Below are 19,676 nucleotides of genomic sequence, written 5' to 3'. Positions count from 1 at the left end.
CATGTGGCCTGGTATGGTTCAGGAGGGGGGGCGCTCTCTCCTCCCCCCCTCTTTTCCTGTGGCCTGCCAGGTTGCGTGCTCGGATAAGGGTCTGGTATGGATTTTTGGGGGGACCCCACGCCGTTTTTTTTTTTTTTTTTGGCGCGGGGTTCCCCTTAAAATCCATACCAGACCTGAAGGGCCTGGTATGGAATTTAGGGGGACCCCCACGTCATTTTTTTTTTAAGTTTTGGTTCGGGGTTCCCCTGTGGGGAATTCCCATGCCGTTTTTTTATCAATGAACTTCTATGTGTATTGTTGGACCGGCAATGCAATAGCCGCGAGTAGTTTTAAATGGCTTTTTTCCTTTCAAATGTCATTTTGCTGTCAGACTGTTCTAAACACGGGAAACATGTGCCCCTTTACAGGCATACTATAGACACCCCCCAGGTACAAAATTTAAAGGGATATTACACTTTTATTGTTTGACTTTAAGCATTATTAAAATCACTGCTCCCGAAAAAACGGCCATTTTTAAAACTTTTTTAGCATTGATCCATGTCCCCTGGGGCAGGACCCAGGTCCCCAAACACTTTTTATGACAATAACTTGCATATAAGCCTTTAAAATTAGCACTTTTGATTTCTCCCATAGACTTTTAAAGGGTGTTCCGCGGCATTCGAATTTGTCGTGAACCTTCCCAAATTGTTCGCTGTTCGGCGAACTTGCGAACAGCCAATGTTCAAGTCGAACATGTGTTCGACTTGAACTCGAAGCTCATCCCTACTTGTAAGCAACAAATGTCAGAAATAGGCTTAGGCATGAAAGTGTTAATTGGCACCCCCAGATCCCTTTTCATCACTGATTCTCCCAGGGGATGCCCGACTAATGAGCATATGGTTTAGGGGCCAGGAAAAATGTTGGTATATTCAGCAGAATAGAGAAACTTTTACATGTCCCCCATGTCAGTGCCAGTTCCCCATGCCTGTTCTTTGACAATAAGGTGGTTATTAGTCCTACAAATGGCCAGCATTGAGAATAGCCCCCTGTTTTGTTTGTATCTTTTAATTTACTTTGCAGTAAATCAAGAAAGTAGAACTCCCCATAGTATATTAATACTGTATGCTTTTCCTAAACAAGAATGCTGCATATACAAGCCAAAAAATACAAGGCATACAGAGTACTACAAATATGCAAACCACACACATGCACATGCTATGTAACCTTTCTACAAATGAGCATTGACAATGGTCTGTATGTGATGGGATACACTAACAAATCACTTAGTTTGGGTTATACAGTAGTAGCTTCATGACCCCTGTAGTCAATAAGGACTCCAGGCTATTTTAAGTAATTGCAGAAATTGGGCTCTCTCCTAGTGTAGATTAGGGAGGTGAAGGGTTAGTGTGTGGGTGTGGCGCTGTCCTAATTCATAGAAATACTTGGTAAATCGTGTGTAGCCAAATCCCATATATAAAGTCGCATATAAAGTATAGACCAAAATTGCAAAATAAAAAAATTCAACGAAAATAAAACTAAACATAAAACAGCAAAGTGACCCCCTTTGGAGTGTGTAGGTGTAACGTAGTCCTAGTTTAAAAAATACTTTGTAAATCGTGTGTAGCCAAATCCCACATGTAAAGTCACATGTAAATTATAAACAAAATCGCATATAGCAAATTTAACGGCTAGGTTGGCCCCCTTTGAATTGGGGGAGGGGGAAGGGGAACAGGGGATGAAATCAAAAAATGACTTTAGCCAAAACTATTCCATCCGCATAAAAACCCCATATAGTGATTGATTTAAAAGTCTTTGCCAAACATAACATTGCTGAATAATTACATAGGTTAAATCGTCACTAGTGCTCAGTGCAGTTTAAGTGAAAAACTTGACATCTTTGTAAAACAAGGCAGGTATTTGTATTAATCTTGGTGACCAGGTGCTCGTGTCTTGTGATCATGCGGACACTCACCAGCTTCTTTAACCCCTGTGGGCGTAATGCACAGTCACAGTGTATGCCACTGTGCGGCAATCCACAGGCTGTTTCTGGGTCACGGTGATGTTTTAGGCAGCTTCTTTAACCCCTGCGGGGGTAATGCGCAGTCACAGTGTGTGCCACTGTGTGGCAATCCACAGGCTGTTTCTGAGTCACGGTGACGTTTTAGGCATAAGAGAAGAAAGAGGAGATTCCATAGCGTAAAACCATAAAACACCCTTTATTGAACGCAGATGACAGAATGGTACTCACATTTAAGCAGTTTATAATAGGCAACCAAATGTCATCAAAACAGGAGAGTGTCAGATTTAAGTTGGTGATCCTCTGGGAGATGATGCAAAAGCGTCAAAATAGGCCACGCCCTACGCGTTTCGTCATAGGGACGTCAACTGGAGCACTCCAGTTGACGTCCCGTCAAAATAGGCCACGCCCTACGCGTTTCATCATAGGGACGTCAACTGGAGCGCTCCAGTTGACGTCCCTATGACGAAAGGCGTAGGGCGTGGCCTATTTTGACGCTTTTGCATCATCTCCCAGAGAATCACCAACTTAAATCTGACGCTCTCCTGTTTTGATGACATTTGGTTGCCTATTATAAACTGCTTAAATGAGTACCATTCTGTCATCTGCATTCAATAAAGGGTATTTTATGGTTTTACGCTATGGAATCTCCTCTTTCTTCTCTTATGCCTAAAACGTCACCGTGACTCAGAAACAGCCTGTGGATTGCCGCACAGTGGCACACACTGTGACTGCGCATTACCCCCTGCAGGGGTTAAAGAAGCTCCCTAAAACGTCACTGTGACCCAGAAACAGCCTGTGGATTGCCGCACAGTGGCATACACTGTGACTGCGCATTATCCCGCAGGGGTTAAAGAAGCTGGTGAGTGTCCGCATGATCACAAGACACGAGCACCTGGTCACCAAGATTAATACAAATACCTGCCTTGTTTTACAAAGATGTCACGTTTTTCACTTAAGTTGCACTGAGCACTAGTCACGATTTAACCTATGTAATTATTCAGCAATGTTATGTTTGGCAAAGACTTTTAAATCAATCACTATATGGGGTTTTTATGCGGATGGAATAGTTTTGGCTAAAGTCATTTTTTGATTTCATCCCCTGTTCCCCTTCCCCCTCCCCCAATTCAAAGGGGGCCAACCTAGCCGTTAAATTTGCTATATGCGATTTTGTTTATATTTTGTTTATAATTTACATGCAACTTTACATGTGGGATTTGGCTACACACGATTTACAATGTATTTTTAAAGCTAGGACTACGTTACACCTACACACTCCAAAGGGGGTCACTTTGCTGTTTTATGTTTAGTTTTATTTTCGCTGAATTTTTTTATTTTGCAATTTTGGTCTATACTTTATATGCGACTTTATATATGGGATTTGGCTACACACGATTTACCAAGTATTTCTATGAATTAGGACAGCGCCACACCCACACACTAACCCTTCATTTACCTTCTGTTTTTTCCACCTAGGTGGAAATCACATCTGTGGAGGCAGTAGTCTTTTATGCGATTTCTTCCATTGTTTCCATTTTTTTCCATTTTCTCCACTTTTTTCTCCACTAGGACAACGTTACACCTACACACTCCAAAGGGGATCACTTTGCTGTTTTATGTTAGGTTTTATTTTCGTTGAACTTTTTATTTTGCAATTTTGGTTTATATTTTATATGCAACTTTACATATGGGATTTGGCTACACACGATTTACCAAGTATTTCTATGAATTAGGACAGCGCCACACCCACACACTAACCCTTCACTTACCTTCTGTTTTTTCCACCTTGGTGGAAATCACATCTGTGGAGGCAGCAGTCCTTTATGCGATTTATTCCATTGTTTCCATTTTTTTCCATTTTTCTCCACTTTTTTAATTTTCTGTTCCGTTGCGCGGATACACCACTCATATTTCATTACTAGATTAGGGAGGGATTTGGGGTTCTCCTATCCCTCCATAAAGAGTACCTATCACCACCTATTACTGTCACAAGGGATGTTTACATTCCTTGTGACAGCAATAAAAATTATCAGAATATTTTACATTTTTTAAACAGTGTATAAAAGAAAAATTTAAAGCCACTTCCGTGCTCGCACGCAGAAATGAACGCATACGTAGGTCGCGCTCCCCAAATGTAAATGGTGTTCAAACCACACGTGTGAGGTATTGCCGTGATTGTTGGAGTGAGAGCAATGATTATAGCATAAGCTCTCCTCTGTATCTCTGTGTCATCCCCAGGTGATGTGCCTTCTCTGGCACAACCGTTCCTTCTTCAATTTTTTTATTGTTATGGAGCTCCTCTTTCAGATTATGCTGCTAGCCTTTTATTTTGAAAGTGTGGGTAGGTCCCACATGAGCATGTCCCTTTACTTCTTCCTTTCTACATCAGTTTCTATGAGAGAAGCATTTTCTAATGCAAACTCTAGATGGCACTATAGTATCATACATGATATGCATTAGTTCAAATATGTCAAAAGGTCAAGCTGTTGACTTTCATTGATGTGGCCTGGGTGCAATGTTTGACCAGAACTCCTCTAAAACAATGGGAGCAGCTAAAATGTGTACATGGCCCATGAAATCTTTTACATTTGCCCAATATACAACAATAGTGTATTTTTCCATTGTATTACAGGGCAGCATGTGCAAGCATTGTTCCAGTGGTCTTTGTACGAGAAATGTTCACACAAGATGTTTACTCCTAAAACAATCAGATTTTATATGCAAGTCTGGAAAATTACCAGACCTGTACTATAATATATACAGTATAATATACTGTATGTCAGTCATAACACAGCCTGAAATTTTTTTAGTGTGGTTCACTTAATTTTATACATAATTAGTGATATTTTTCATAAATTGGACACATTTTAATATAATTTTTTTTCTTTGTTTACTAGACAGTGAAAGAAACAGTTAAATACTGTAAGGCTCACCAGATTCCCTTTCCGAAAATCGCTGAAAAAAGTTATGAGTACCTTCCAACAAAAAGTTGCTACATCTTTGAAGGAGATGGAAATGAGACGCTCGATGTGATGCACTTTCCTCTCTTCAACATCCAGACTTGTGGAGGTGAGTTTACAGAGAAAAGTCCTGTAATATGGCTTGTGTGTTCATTGAGTGTCAGGACCGGGATCTGAATCCATGACCTCTGCTGGGCCAGGTGGTGGTGGATCTTCTCGCTGAGCTACTTGAAAGACTGAACAGCTTTCTCTCTGATCTCTTGGAACAATCTTGCCTTATATGTTTTTTTCTGGTGAACCTTGAGCTCTTTGCCCTTCCCATAAACTTACTATTCAAGCCATGTCTCTGACCTTCATGTTTACCAGATTAGTGTGCTCTTTCCAGGTGATATCATATCTGCATTTGTGTACCTGCATTTGTCCTTATCTCCACTATGATATGTTACTGACCTTTGGCTTGTTCTTTGACTCCGCTTCCACTTGATCCCAACCTGCAACCACTTGTTACTGACCTTTGGCTTGTTTACTGACTACTCTTCTGCTTAATCCCTATATATGCTACTGGCCCCAGGCTTGCTCACCTCCTGTTGGGGAGACCCTGAGGACTGTGACCTGGTACTAACATGCAGCAAAACCTATTCCCACCATCAGGAGCTCTGGTGAATACCACTTAGTGCCTGGATCCCGCACCTTGGGTGAGTCCGTCATCTGCCAGGGTGACCTCCTTGTGTACTTATCCAGCAGGTCGGTGGGAGCCTCTCTACTGCTATAGCTACTATAATTCTGTACAGTGTTGCATGACAATTTCCAGCTAAAGTAGCCCAGTGCCGAATAGCAAAAAATGGTTATGAAGGTGGGTAAAACCTTCCAGAGGTCAAGTGGTTAAAAACATGAACAAACATACAATACATTCCTATATGGGAAGAAAATAAAGTTCTCATTCTCAAGGTTTATTTCCATAACTAAGGTCGACACCCCCCACCAGGCCAGGTCACAGGCGGAACCCCCCCGGTCGGTCAGTCAGTAGTTGGGGACATGCACTTACTCCATCTTGCAGGCAGCGCTCTGTGTTGGGTGGTGACAGCAGCAGCTTCTTTCTAGGCTGCGTGCGGCTGCTCTCTCAGTTCCCCTGCACCTCCTTCTCCTGGTGGCCAACCCAATCGGATCTCCTTTCGGCCAATCGGGTGATGGGTCTTGGTTTCCTTATTGTCACACAACACAACTATTAACCCCGAGCCCACACTTTTTTGAAGCCTATATATAGCCTATATGTGCTTAAAAAACAACAACCCCCGATTTCCATGTGTCCGGCGCCCTGCATGTAGATCAGGGGGCTGAATGCATAGATGGGGGTTGCCCATGCGTCCCTAATGGACGGGCCGCCACTGCTCACACCTGTCAGTGCATGCTTTCCACTGGGATAACAAAGTGCACAGAGAGGGGCCAGCACTATGCATAGGCAGAAGATCTATGACAAGATAAAGCTCGAGTGGATAGCCACTCTCACCTTGGGATGGACTAGATGGATTGGCTCTGCTGGTGGCTAGGGGGAAGCAAGCGTCTACTATGAGAACAAACACAAATCTGCTGGCCACCACCAGGAAAAGCTCAGTTCCTATAATCAACGCGTTTCAGGAGGGCAAGTCTTGATAAAGGGGACATGCCCCTGAGATGTGTTGTTGTCATGGCTACTAGTGCAACATGATCATTTTGATCTCTTTGACATGAACTGAACTGAAGCACAGAGATTTAGACTTTTTTTTTCTTGTGAATTTACTTTAAATGTTCCATAAGCTTTAAGGAAACTACACACAGACATGTTTGAAAGATACTGGAGAAATTGTTTTATAAAAATAATCAAATTGATCATTCATTCATTATTATTATTTAATTATACATTCCGATACACATGTTTCTTTCAGATGCCGGAAAAATAGGGAACTTGAGCCAGCAGTATGCCACTATTATTTCTTCCTATGATGAATCCTCCATAAATCAACTGCTAGACATCGCTAAGAAAAACGTGGAGAGCAGCCTGAAGCAGATCCAAGAGAAAATACAACAATGTGTTCAGAGGTGTAACGAGAAGGGGAATGTCTCAGACATAACAGGCAAGGATGAATGAAAAATGTCTGCAACTTGGATAACACCTAGGGATGAGCCGAACACCCCCTGGTTTGGTTTGCACCAGAACATACCGAACATTATATTAATATTTGGCAGAACACGTGAACACCGTTAAAGTCTATGGGACACGAACATGAATAATCAAAAGTGCTCATTTTAATGGCTTATATGCAAGTTATTATCTTAAAAGTGTTTGGGGACCCGGGTCCTGCCCCAGGTTACATGTATCAATGCAAATTTTTTTTTTAAAATGGGCATTTTTTTAGGAGCAGTGATTTTTTTTAATGCTGAAAATGAAACAATAAAAATGAAATATTCCTTTAAATATCATGCCTGAGGGATGTCTATAGTGTGCCTATAAAGTGGCACATTTTTCCCGTGTTTAGAACAAACGACAGCAAAATGACATTTCTAAAGGAAAAATTGTCATTTAGAACTGATCGTGGCTGTAATGAATTATCGGGTCTGGGCAATATAGATAAAACTCATTGAAAAAAAGAGCATGGGATCCCCCCAAAGTCCATTACCAGGTCCTTTGGGTCTGGTGTTAATATTAGGGGAACCCCGAACCAAAATTAAAAAAAAAAATTGCGTGGGGGTCCCCCCAAAATCCACACCAGGCCCTTCAGGTCTGATATGGAAATTAAGGGGAACCCTTTGCCAAAATGTAAAAAAATGGCATAGGGGTCCCCCCAAAATCCATACTAGACCCTTATCCGAGCACGCAACCTGGCATACCACAGGAAAGAGGGGGGTTAAGAGAGAGCGTCCCCCCAAACCAGACCAGGCCACATGCCTTCAACATGGGGAGGGTGCTTTGGGGTAGCCCCCAAAGCAACTTGTCCCCATGTTGATGGGGAGAAGGGCCTCATCCCCACAACCCTTGCCCGGTGGTTGTGGGGGTCTGCGGGTGGGGGGCTTATCGGAATCTGGAAGCCCCCTTTAACAGATCCCGGCCTCCCCCCTGTGTGAATTAGTAACGGGGTATACAAATGTACCCCTACCATTTCACAAAAAAAGTGTCAAAATATTAAAAACAACAAGACACAGCTTGGGGACCTCTAATAAAAAATCCGTTATTAAAAAATAAAAATGTCCCATTATGACCATTCATCTTCTTCTTCATGCTGAGATGGACCGAAGAAGAAAAAAAAATCCGCCACTGATCCGCCTCAATGGGGGGCTCCCGCCACGTGACGCTTCAGCGCCTTTGACAGTTCTTATATAACTGAGGGTGGGGCCACCCGTTGACGTACCCAGGTGACCCCGTCCGCTCTGATGCCATGGGGACTTTCCCACGGTTTCCCCATGGTGTCAGAGGGGGTAGGGTCATCCGGGTACATCACCGTATGGCCCCATTCTCAGATATATAATTACTGTCAAGGTGATGAAGTGTCACATGGCAGGAGCCTCCCATAGAGGCAGATCGGTGCAGATTTTTTTTTCTTTTTCGGTACGTCGGCGGAGCGATATAAGAAGATAAACATCGACATGGACATCGTGGGACATTTTAATTTTTTATTTTTTAATAAAGGACTTGTCCCCAAGCTGTGTCTTGTCGTTTTTAACATTTTGACACTTTTTTTGTGAAATGGTAGGCCGTTACCATTTCAGACAGGGGGAGGCCGGGATCTGGGGGTCCCCTTGTTAAATGGGGCTTCCAGATTCCAATAAGCCCCCTGCCCACAAACCCCCATAACCACCCGGCAAGGATTGTGGGGATGAGGCCCTTTCCCCCATCAACATGGGGACAAGTTGCTTTGGGGGCTACCCCAAAGCACCCTCCCCATGTTGAGGGCATGTGGCCTGGTACAGTTCAGGAGGGGGGCGCACTCTCATCCCCCCTCTTTTCCTGCGGCCTGCCAGGTTGTGTGCTCAGATAAGGGTCTAGTATGGATTTTGGGGGGACCCCTATGCCATTTTTTTTATTTTGGTGCAGGGTTCCCCTTAAACCCCATACCAGACCTGAAGGGTCTGGATTTTGGGGGGACCCCTACTCCCATTTTTTTTTAATTTGGCTTGGGGGTTCCCCTTAATATTCATAGCAGACCCAAAAGGCCTGGTAATGGACAGGGGGGGATCCCATGCAATTTTTTTCAATAATTTTTATCTATATTGCTGAGACCCGACAATTTATTACAGCCGTGATCAGTTTTAAATTACTTTTTCTCCTTTAGAAATGTCATTTTGCTGTGGTATTATTCTAAACATGGGAAAAATGTGCCCCTTTACAGGCATACTATAGACACCCCCCAGGCACAATATTTAAAGGAATATTTCATTTTTATTGTTTCACTTTAAGCATTAAAAAATTTACTGCTCCCGAAAAATCGACTGTATTTTTTTTTTAAATTTGTATTGATACATGTCCCCTGGGGCAGGACCCGGGTCCCCAAACACTTTTTTATGACAAATACTTGCATACAAGTCTTTAAAATGAGCACTTTTGATTTTTCATGTTCGTGTCCCATAGACTTTAAAGGTGTTCGTGTGTTCTGCCAAATTTTTTGCCTGTTCAGTATGTTCTGGTGCGAACCGAACCGGGGGGTGTTCAGCTAATCCCTATTGATAAGTGAAGCAATAACAAAACTTCTACCAGTAGTGGTTGAACAGACTGAAGGGCCTCCTTTGATGTGACGACAATAAGCACATCCTCTCATTCCACATTTAAAATTGCCTTTAAACTGTAACCAGTGACTATGGGAGCTCTTACTGGTAAACAGACTGGGCAATAAAGATCTGCCCAATGTAGAAGCCCAGCGAGAAACTGTTTTGATACCTCTTCTGGCCACATGTGTTTGCAATTAAAGACCATTAAATCCATCATGTGATACATTTCAACTTAGTATTGACGTGGAAATTTCGCTATACGCTGCACATAATCCATGTCACTTTCAGCCTTTTGGTATAATGCATCTTAGTATGACCCTGCTTCCCGTATCTTCCCAAGTAACACAGACATGACCACCGTTCTTACATCCCCAGTTCCACAGCTCGACTGTCTGCCCTCACGAGCACAGGCACTTGGTTTTTATTTATTGACAACAAAAGGAATGACAAACAAGAAGTCATGGCCCCAACAACCAATCGTTTCCTCCATACAAAAATTACATCACAGGAAATGACAACACAGGAAATGACAACAGTAGTGAGGACATCCACAGGAGTGGGGGGTAAGTGTGCATGTCACATGCACTTGAGGCATGTACACTGCCCCCCGCCCAGTCACATGCATGCACATCCACCATCTTGTTCAGCATGGAGCCCATTCCATACTGCTCAGAGTAACCGGCATTTAGTAAGATCATTCTACTTGTTCTTACAGGCTTGAGAAGATCTGTGAGGACATTGCTACTGCTGTTGTCAATATACGGTACAAGTATACCAACAGGGCAGATATCAATGTTCCTTAATAAAAGCAGATATGTATCCAAAAGGGTTAGCGTAGCCACAACAGAGATATATGTTTCTCTCATTATGCAGACTTCGCTTCTCTAATGTGCATAGACATTTGAAGGTAAGAAGCCCAGCGCATTGCGCTTGATACTTACACACCGGTAGAAGCCCATACACAAAGAGGACATGTCTCCAAGCCGATAAGAAGGTTTTCATACTAACAGTTTTACCGCTGGTCCCGATTCAACCCAAGTGCGCTCTGCTAGAGTAACTCCTCGATTAAATCAGACACAGGGAGACAGATGACAACAGTATATACTGTATTTGCTAAGAAATATGTGGTCATTTAGCTAGGATTAAGCAACGATGATGTTGTGAAACACGTCAGTATCTTACCCTGCTTCTGTTGTCACATGTACAGTGGAACCTTGGTTTACGAGTAACGCGGTTAACAAGCTTTTTTGAAAGACGTGCAACTTTTTTAAAAAAATTCTGACTCGAGTGTTGTCTCACAAAACAAGCAGAATTCAAGCTAATGGGGTGTGCAGTACCACATTTGGCCAGCAGTGCGGGGGCCCTGGGGATACTCGGAGCCGTTTAGAAATAATCAGTTCCCGAGTATTTCTGATCCTTTCCGAGGCTTTCTAAGTTCAGCCGAGCTGTCCTCGAGTATTTCTGAGGCTCTCCGGCACCCCCCTGCCTCTGGCCACATGCGGTATTGCATGTAATAGAAGTCAACGTGGAACAAATTGTCTTTGTTTCCATTGACTTCTATGGGGAAACTTGCTTTGATATGTGAGTGCTTTGGATTACAAGCATTCTCCTGGAACGGATTATGCTTGTAATCCAAGGTTCCACTGTACTTTGATTCTTCTCTGCTACAATAAAGGCTTTTATTGGAGTGTGGCTGTCCAGATTCCTTTTCTTCATTATTGCTTGTGCTGAGTCAGCACCTGTTACTTCCACACTGAGGAGGGCGTCACTTTCAGTTCACCACCTGGAGCGGTTCATCTTTTTTCTCTTGTCTTGGGTATCTATTTACTCGGCTTTTATATATTAACCACTTGCCGACCACCGCATGTAGATTTACGTTGACGCAATGGCACGGACAGGCAAATGGGCATACAAGTACGTCCCTTTAAATTTGTCGCTGTGCCATCGCGTGTGCGTTGCTGTGAGTGTGATCGCTGATCCCGCTCCGTGAGTGTGATCGCTGATCCCGCTCTGTGAGTGTGATCGCTGATCCCGTAGACTCGATGTCCGCGGAGATACCCACGATCCTCTCACAGAGAGGAAGAATGGGGAAATGCTGATGTAAACAAGCATTTCCCCATTCTGCCTAGTGACACTGACACAGATCACAGCTCCCTGTAATCGGGAGCGGTGATCAGTGTCATGTCACACACAGCCCCCCCACAGTTCGAATCACTCCCTAGGACACACTTAACCCCTACAGCGCCACTATATTTTTTGGGGATATTTATTAAAGTAAAAAATAATGCATTTTTTTCAAAATTGTCGCTATTTTTTTGTTTATAGCGCAAAAAATAAAAACCGCAGAGGTGATCAAATACCACCAAAAGAAAGCTCTATTTGTGGGGAAGAAAGGACGTCAATTTTGTTTGGGAGCCACGTCGCAGGACCGCACAATTGTCAGTTAAAGTGACGCAGTGCCGAATCGCAAAAAGTGCTCTGGTCTTTGGCCAGCCAAATGGTCTGGGGCTGAAGTGATTAACAAAAATGTGGGTATTTTATTGTGTTTGTTTGCCCTAAAATTCACTTTAGTGTGTTTTTTACTGAAATTTTGCATTTCCTAGACCTTTGGCGGTAATATCATGCAACATAAAAAAATTGGAAATACCACTATTTTATTCTCTAGGTCTGATTTCAGAAAATATATCATTTTGGGGTATCATTTTGGGGGGTTTTGTGTATTCTTCAGGCCTGAAATTAATTTTTTAAACAGGTGTGCAAAAAAATGCAAAAATGGCTCTGGCAGCAAAAGGGTTAAAATCCATATTAGACCTGAAGGGTTCAAAATGTTGTATGTTTAATGCCCTTTTTGTTGTCCGGACTTGACCTGGATTTACCAGTCTTGTCTCACTTTACCAGCTGTGAGAGTTTGTATCGGTAAATTTTCCATTTGCGCTCTGCTCGCTATTACTGGTCATCTCGCTGCTCGGCGGACAGACCACAAACCTTTCCTGTCTGCTGAGACCAAACCTTGTGGTCCTCATTACGGCAGATTGCACCTTATACGAAGGGCAGAAGATGATGTTGCATGCAGACACTTTGCAGAAACCACAAAAAAAACAAACAAATGCAGAGGTGGTCGGAGGTACAGAGGAAATCTAAATATAGAAACACACTTGAGTCGGTCCTCCAGGGCCAGGCGTCCATTGTGATTTTTATTCTGCAGACTTTTCCTACATCAGTTGCGATACGTTTTACAATTTGTCACATAGCTTTAAAGACACAAAGAGCCCGTCATTCATTATTAATAACTTTATTACAGCAATATGCAAATCTGCGGTGGCAGGGAGGGTGGACCTGAACACCCAACCACCATGAATATACTGTATGAAGATATCTTGTTCCCAGGGGTGCTGCATTGGCATTGCCAAAACCATGACTGAGCTGCCTACTAATGACTGGGAACCAATAAAATGGGCTCATGATGATGTCAGCACGGTTCAGCCAACTGCGTTTTTCATTTTTTTGCCGTATAAACCAAAAAATGTAAAAAATATATACTTTCTGCTAGAAAACATATCCCATAAAATAAAAAATAAAAAAATCAAATTTCTTCATCAATTTAGGCCAATACAGTATGTATTCTGCTACATATCTTTGATAAAAAAAAATTCTGCATAAGTGTATATTGATTGGTTTGCATGAATGTTATACCGTCTACAATCTATGTTATATATACTGGAATTTTTTTTTAATACTTCTAATGGCGGCGATCAATGACTTATATTGGGACTGCGATATTGTGGCTGTCGATCTGACACTAACTGATACTGGGGGGGACTGATTACCTGACACTGACATCACCAGTGATACTAATACAGTGATCAGTGATAATAATATACACTACCACCCTACTAATGACACTGGCTGGGAAGGGGTTAACATCCGGGGAGATCAAAGGGTTAAATATGTGCCTAACTCTGTGTAATATGTGTACAGTGTGCTGCTTTTACTAACTGATCTCTAAGTCTCTCATCCCTGCAAAGTTCCCTCTGTACAGAGCCCTGTGTTGAATGTCAACACAGGGCTCTGGTCTGTGATTGGACACAGCCGATCAGCTGTTCTTGGCCATGAATCATTGGCAGGGACTTGGTGACAGGCTCCCAACTGTGTAAAATCACAGCGGGAGATGGGCAGGGGGTACGCATGTGTGAGCCCTAAACCTGCAAGTAGGCAGCTGGTAGCTTACTTTGCCTACAGCGGCCACACGCTTGCAGTACATTGCGGACGGCCAGTCATTAAGTGGTTAACTGTGGTCACATGACCACTAATATTCCGGTGGTGTGGGAGTGAACATTTGGGGGCTGACAGGAAGTGACCAATTGCAGGAACAACAATGCATTTCAGTTATAGTCCTCTACAGCTTTCAAAAGCTTTAGAGGAGGAGCTGTAGTGGTTGGTTGGTTAGTTGGTAGGTTGGTTAATTGGTTGGTTAGTTGGTTGGTTGTAGAGGTTGCCTGAGCTTATACGGATGTGCGCCAGAGAAAGCATCAAGAATACTGAGACAAATTAAAGGCAGCCAGGTAATCGATAGAGGCCAGAAAGTGCTGTGTGGCTCACGGGCCAAAGTTTAAAAAAAGCTATAAACAATAAGAAAAGAGCTTTTAAAAAATATAAAAATGAAGGAACACTATTGTCATTTAAATGTTACAAAGAATATAACAGATTATGTAAAAAGGTAATCAAGGATGCAAAAAATCAAAACAAACGACAGATTGCAAAAGATAGTAGGACAAACCCCCAAAAATTCTTCAGATATATTAATAGTAAAAAGGTCAGATCTGAGCATGTAGGCCCTTTACAAAATAATCTATAGTGGGTGACTGGGGACAAAGAGAAGGAAAATGTATTAAATACTTTCTTCAGCTCTGTGTATACAAAAGAGCATGGGTGAGCTCATGTCCATAATGGGGGTGGTATTGACACAGCCCCAAATGATCCACAATGGCTCAAAAGTGATATGGTCCAGAAATATTTAGACAGAATAAGGTAGATAAAGCACCTGGACCAGATGGCCTCCACCCACGGATCCTAAAGGAATTGGGCTCTGTAATTACAATGCCATTGTTTCTAATTTTTAGGGACTTATTAATGACTGGAATGGTACCACTGGATATGGGCGTAGGGCCAATGGGGTGCCTATATTTAAAAAGGGAACAAAGTCTTTACCAAGTAACTATAGACCTGTTAGTTTACCTTCTATAGTAGGGAAGATACTGGAGAGATTAATAAAAGACCACATAGATGAGATCTTGCTGGAAAAAAAATATTTTAAGCAACAGACAGCATGGATTCATGAAATACAGAAGTTGTCAGACAAACCTGATTTCTTTTAATGAAGAGGTAAGTAAAACCTTGGACAGAGGGGTGGCGGTGGATGTGGTATACTTGGACAGAGGGGTGGCTGTGGACGTGGTATACTTGGGACAGAGGGGTGGCGGTGGACGTGGTATACTTGGACAGAGGGGTGGCTGTGGAAGTGGTATACTTGGGACAGAGGGGTGGCAGTGCACATGGTATACTTGGACAGAGGGATGGCGGTGGACATGGTATATTAGGACAGAGGGGTGGCTGTGGACGTGGTATACTTGAACAGAAGGGTGGCAGTGGACGTGGTATACTTGGACAGAGGGGTGGCTGTGGACGTGGCATACTTGGACAGAGGGGTGGCTGTGGACGTGGTATACTTTGACAGATGGGTGGCTGTGGATGTGGTATACTTTGACAGAGGGGTGGCTGTGGACGTGGTATACTTGGACAGAGGGGTGGCGGTGGACGTGGTATACTTGGACAGAAGGGTGGCGGTGGACGTGGTATACTTGGACAGAGGGGTGGCTGTGGATGTGGTTTACATGGACAGAGGGGTGGTGGTGGACGTGGTATACTTGGACAGAGGGGTGGCTGTGGATGTGGTATACTTGGACAGAGGGGTGGCTGCGGACATGGTATACTTGAACAGAGGGGTGGCGGTGGACATGGTATACTTGGACAGAGGGGTGACTGTGGATGTGGTTTACTTGGACAGAGGGGTGGCGGTGGACGTGGTATACTTGGATTTTGCAAAAGCGTTTGACACAGTTTTCCCCACACGGCTCATGCGTAAGGTAAAGTCTGCAGACTTGGAAACATCAGTTTGTAAATGGATAGAAAACTGGCTAAAAGACAGAATTCAGAGAGTCGTGGTTAATGATTCTTAATCTGAATGGTCTAAGGTTATAAGTGGTGTGCCCCAAAGTTCAGTGCTGGGACCCTTACTTTTTAATATCTTTATAAGACCCCTTTCACACTGAGGGGTTTTTCAGGGGCTACAGCACTAAAAATAGTGCCTGTAAAGTGCCTGAAAAAAGCCTCAGCTGCTTTCACACTGGAGTGCTGCACTGGCAGGACGTCACAAAAAGTCCTGCCAGTAGCTTTTTTGCAGCAGTGGAGGAGCGGTAAATACACCACTCCTCCACCGCTCCTCCCCATTGAAAACAATATGGCAGTGCTGCTATACCGCCAGCAAAGCCCAGCTGGATCGGCATTTTGCAAGCGGATTTAACCCCTAGCTACCCCCCCACTAGTGCCCGAATAGCGCCGCTAAAACACCGGGGCAGCTCAGTGTGAAAGGGGTCTAAATGATATAGGGTCTGGGATTAAAATTACATTTCTGTCTTTGCAGATGACACCAAGCTATGCAGTGGAATAACGTCCTTACAGGATGTCTCCAATTTATAAGCCGACCTCAATGCACTGTGTAATTGGGAGACTAAGTGGCAAATGGGGTTTAATGTTGATAAATGTAAAGTTTTGCACTTGAGGGCTAAGAATATGCATCATACATACTAGGGGGAATATAACTGGGGGAATTCATGCTGGAGAAGGATCTGGGGGATCTATGGTGGAAAAGGATCTGGGGGTTTTGGTAGTTCATAAGCTCAATAATAGCATGCAATACCAAGCTGCGGTTTCCAAAGCGAGTAAAGTCCTATCTTGTATAAGAGAGGTATGGATTCCAGAGAGAGAAATATCATTTTGCACCCCTGTACAAATCATTAGTAAGACCACATCTTGAATATGCAGTTCAGTTTTGGGCTCCAGTTCTCAAAAAGCATATCAGGAAACTGAAAAAAGTGCAGAGAAGGGCAACCAAACTGATAAGAGGCATGGAGGAGTTCAGCTATGAGAAAAAATTAGAAGAACTGAATTTATTCTCTCTTGAGAAGAGGAGATTAACCACTTAAGCCCCGGACCATTTGGCTGGCCAAAGACCAGAGCACTTTTTGCGATTCGGCACTGCGTCGCTTTAATTGCACGATCATGCAACATGGCTCCCAAACAAAATTGATGTCCTTTTTTTCCCCACAAATAGAGCTTTCTTTTGGTCGTATTTGATCACCTCTGTGGTTTTTATTTTTTGGGCTATAAACAAAAAAAAGCAACAATTTTGAAAAAAACGCATTATTTTTTACTTTTTGCAATAATAAATATTATAGTATCTTCAAGGACACACAAACCCACACGAGCAGGATACAGGGGGAAGAGAGTGAGGACATCACACAGTTTCCATGACAATGCATTTCAGAGGTATGGCCTCCTTCCTCAGGTCATCTGATGATGATTTGGTGATGACCTGAGAAAGGAGGCCACACCCCGAAACGCGTTGCCATGGCAACTGTGTGACATCCTCACTCTCTTCAAGATTTGTACTTGTTTGGTGCCATAGGGCACACAATAGGCCTGAGGCTCTGTCCAATGGCTGTGTTATATAGGATGTGCACAGTGGCGGATGGTGAAGTTTTAGGATGGGGGGGCGCCAGGCCCCGCCTATCCTTTTTGACCCCTCCCACTTAGTGAAAACGGGCGTGGTTTCAGCTAAATAGTGGGCGTGGCTCTAAGGTGGTGTGGTTAGTGTCTGAGTTGAACGAGGGATGGAGGGAAAGGGAGAGAGGGATGGAGAGACAGCAGGCCCAGATCCTACACAACAATAGAAATATGTGTATTCTAGAAAGTTTAACAATCAGCAGATAAAGATACTTCAAACACCTGGTGTTAACACTTCAATCATCCTGGCACCAGGGTTGTTATGGTGTCAGGATGATTGAAGCGCATTATTTCTATTATTACTTTGTAATATAAAATTAAATCATTTAACTCACCATAATACAGAATCAGTGGGATCCCAGAGCGTGTCACTAGCCACGTCGCCTGCCACCAGATGCCATCAGGTGTCCCCAGCGGAGTCTGTCCTTACATCAGGTGCCCCCAGCAGAGTCCCTCTGAGGGATTCAGTTTGCATTTGCAGCGCTTTACAAATCATTCATTCATTCATTCATTCAATGTGGAAGCAAGGTACTCATGCCATGAAGGTTATACACTCCCTGGGCTAGACAATAGATATCATCTTTGTTCTGATCTATCATGGATGATGGCCAGCTTTGGGAGACATTGCTTGATGGCCAACTGGGCAAAACCTTCAGGGCTCCCATGAGTGCTCAGTTTTGGGAACTCCTGGTCCTGGGGCTTTGTGTTTGCTAGGGGCATCTAGGATCTGTACTTGTTTAGTGTTGTAGGGCAGCCATAGATCTGAGGTTGGGTCTGGTGACTGCTTTATGTAAGATGTGCTCTTGATTTGGCACTTGTAATTGGCAGGGCAGGAGAATGAGGCTAACCAAAACAAAGGCCAACAATGGCAGTCCAACTGGCTACAAGTACAGGGTACCTGCATAACAGTCATAGAGTTTATTTACTCCCTGGGATAAACTACAGAAGGCAAAAAGAAACAATTCATGATGTAGTGATCAGAGGCTGAGATACCTCATAGAAGGAAAGCAGAAAAGGACCGGCGCACTAGGGAACAGTATATACTGTATGAGGGGACATAGCAGGGTTAAACCTTTATTGTGCGCTATTTAATCATTTTCATTATATGTGTAAAACTATTCATTGCTTATTTCACAAAGAGGGTTTCCTTGCTTTATAAAGCAAATGCTAAATTTGACATTTAATGCAGTCATTTTTACACTTACCATGAAATTGTAAGTAAAATCTATTTACAGAGATTATCCCACAGGATGTCTCTGTTTGATACACATTTGGCTGGAGATTATTGTGAGGTTTAATGAGGTGTCTATAGTGGAGAGCAGAGAGAATAAAAACATTGAATTTATATATAAAGTTTTGCTTCTAGGAACAGCCATTTTTAAAATGTATTTTTTTTTTCAACTAAAAAGGAACTCCCTTTCCTGAGAGGAAATTCGTTGAAGGATTTCTTTTTGCATTAGAGAGTGTCTTTGTGATTGTCACCATTCAATGTTCTAGTATAAACGTCTCTGCTTTGTGCAGCAGTTATGGATGATCCTGCTTTCCTTACCACTCTCAGAGCACTCCGATAAGGCCTCAGTTGAGACAATTGTGCATTCATTTGGTTCACCTGATTGTTCCATGTGAGAGGATCACAGTATTCCATCTTTGGATGATACCATCCTCAGAAGTGTGACCCATTGAGCCCTTCTTTAGCACATAGACTATTATTTCTATATGTGGCTTAGTCACAATGAAGCTCCCTGGGTATGCCCTACGTGATCTCCTCCATATGTGGGTGATTGGGTCTCTTTGTATGGTTCACTGCAAGACCAACAGCGGTAATAAGATCACACACTATTATTACACATTTATATAGCTCTGACATATATTGCAGTACTGTACAGAGATCACTGAGCCAGTTACATCAGTCTCTGTACCAGAAGAGCTTACACTTTAATGTCCCCCCCACAGTCACACACTATTATTATTATTATACATTTATATAGCTCTGACATATACCACAGTGCTGTACAGAGAACATGGGGCCAGTCACATCAGTCTCTGTACCAGAAGAGCTTACACTCTGATGTCCCCACAAAGTCACACACTATTATTATTGTACATGTATATAGCTCTGACATATACCACAGTGCTATACA

At 43.0% G+C, this 19,676-nt stretch overlaps 1 protein-coding gene across 6 annotated transcripts in view; it reads left to right on the top strand.

The window, feature by feature from the left end:
• Window positions 1-19,676, top strand: part of LOC141123276 (cytosolic phospholipase A2 gamma-like) — a 268,360-nt gene that overhangs the window by 224,530 nt on the left and 24,154 nt on the right. For all 6 annotated transcript variants that reach the window (XM_073612044.1, XM_073612047.1, XM_073612042.1 and 3 more), the window contains 2 exons: window positions 4,894-5,065; window positions 6,879-7,067. In XM_073612044.1, coding sequence (XP_073468145.1) covers window positions 4,894-5,065; window positions 6,879-7,067 — 361 coding nt within the window. The remainder of the gene's footprint in view (window positions 1-4,893; window positions 5,066-6,878; window positions 7,068-19,676) is intronic.

Source organism: Aquarana catesbeiana, linkage group LG01, assembly GCF_042186555.1.
Source record: "Aquarana catesbeiana isolate 2022-GZ linkage group LG01, ASM4218655v1, whole genome shotgun sequence".
Taxonomy (NCBI): Eukaryota; Metazoa; Chordata; class Amphibia; order Anura; family Ranidae; genus Aquarana; species Aquarana catesbeiana.
Note: the sequence above shows the minus strand (reverse complement) of the source record. Positions and strands in the feature narration are given on the sequence as shown.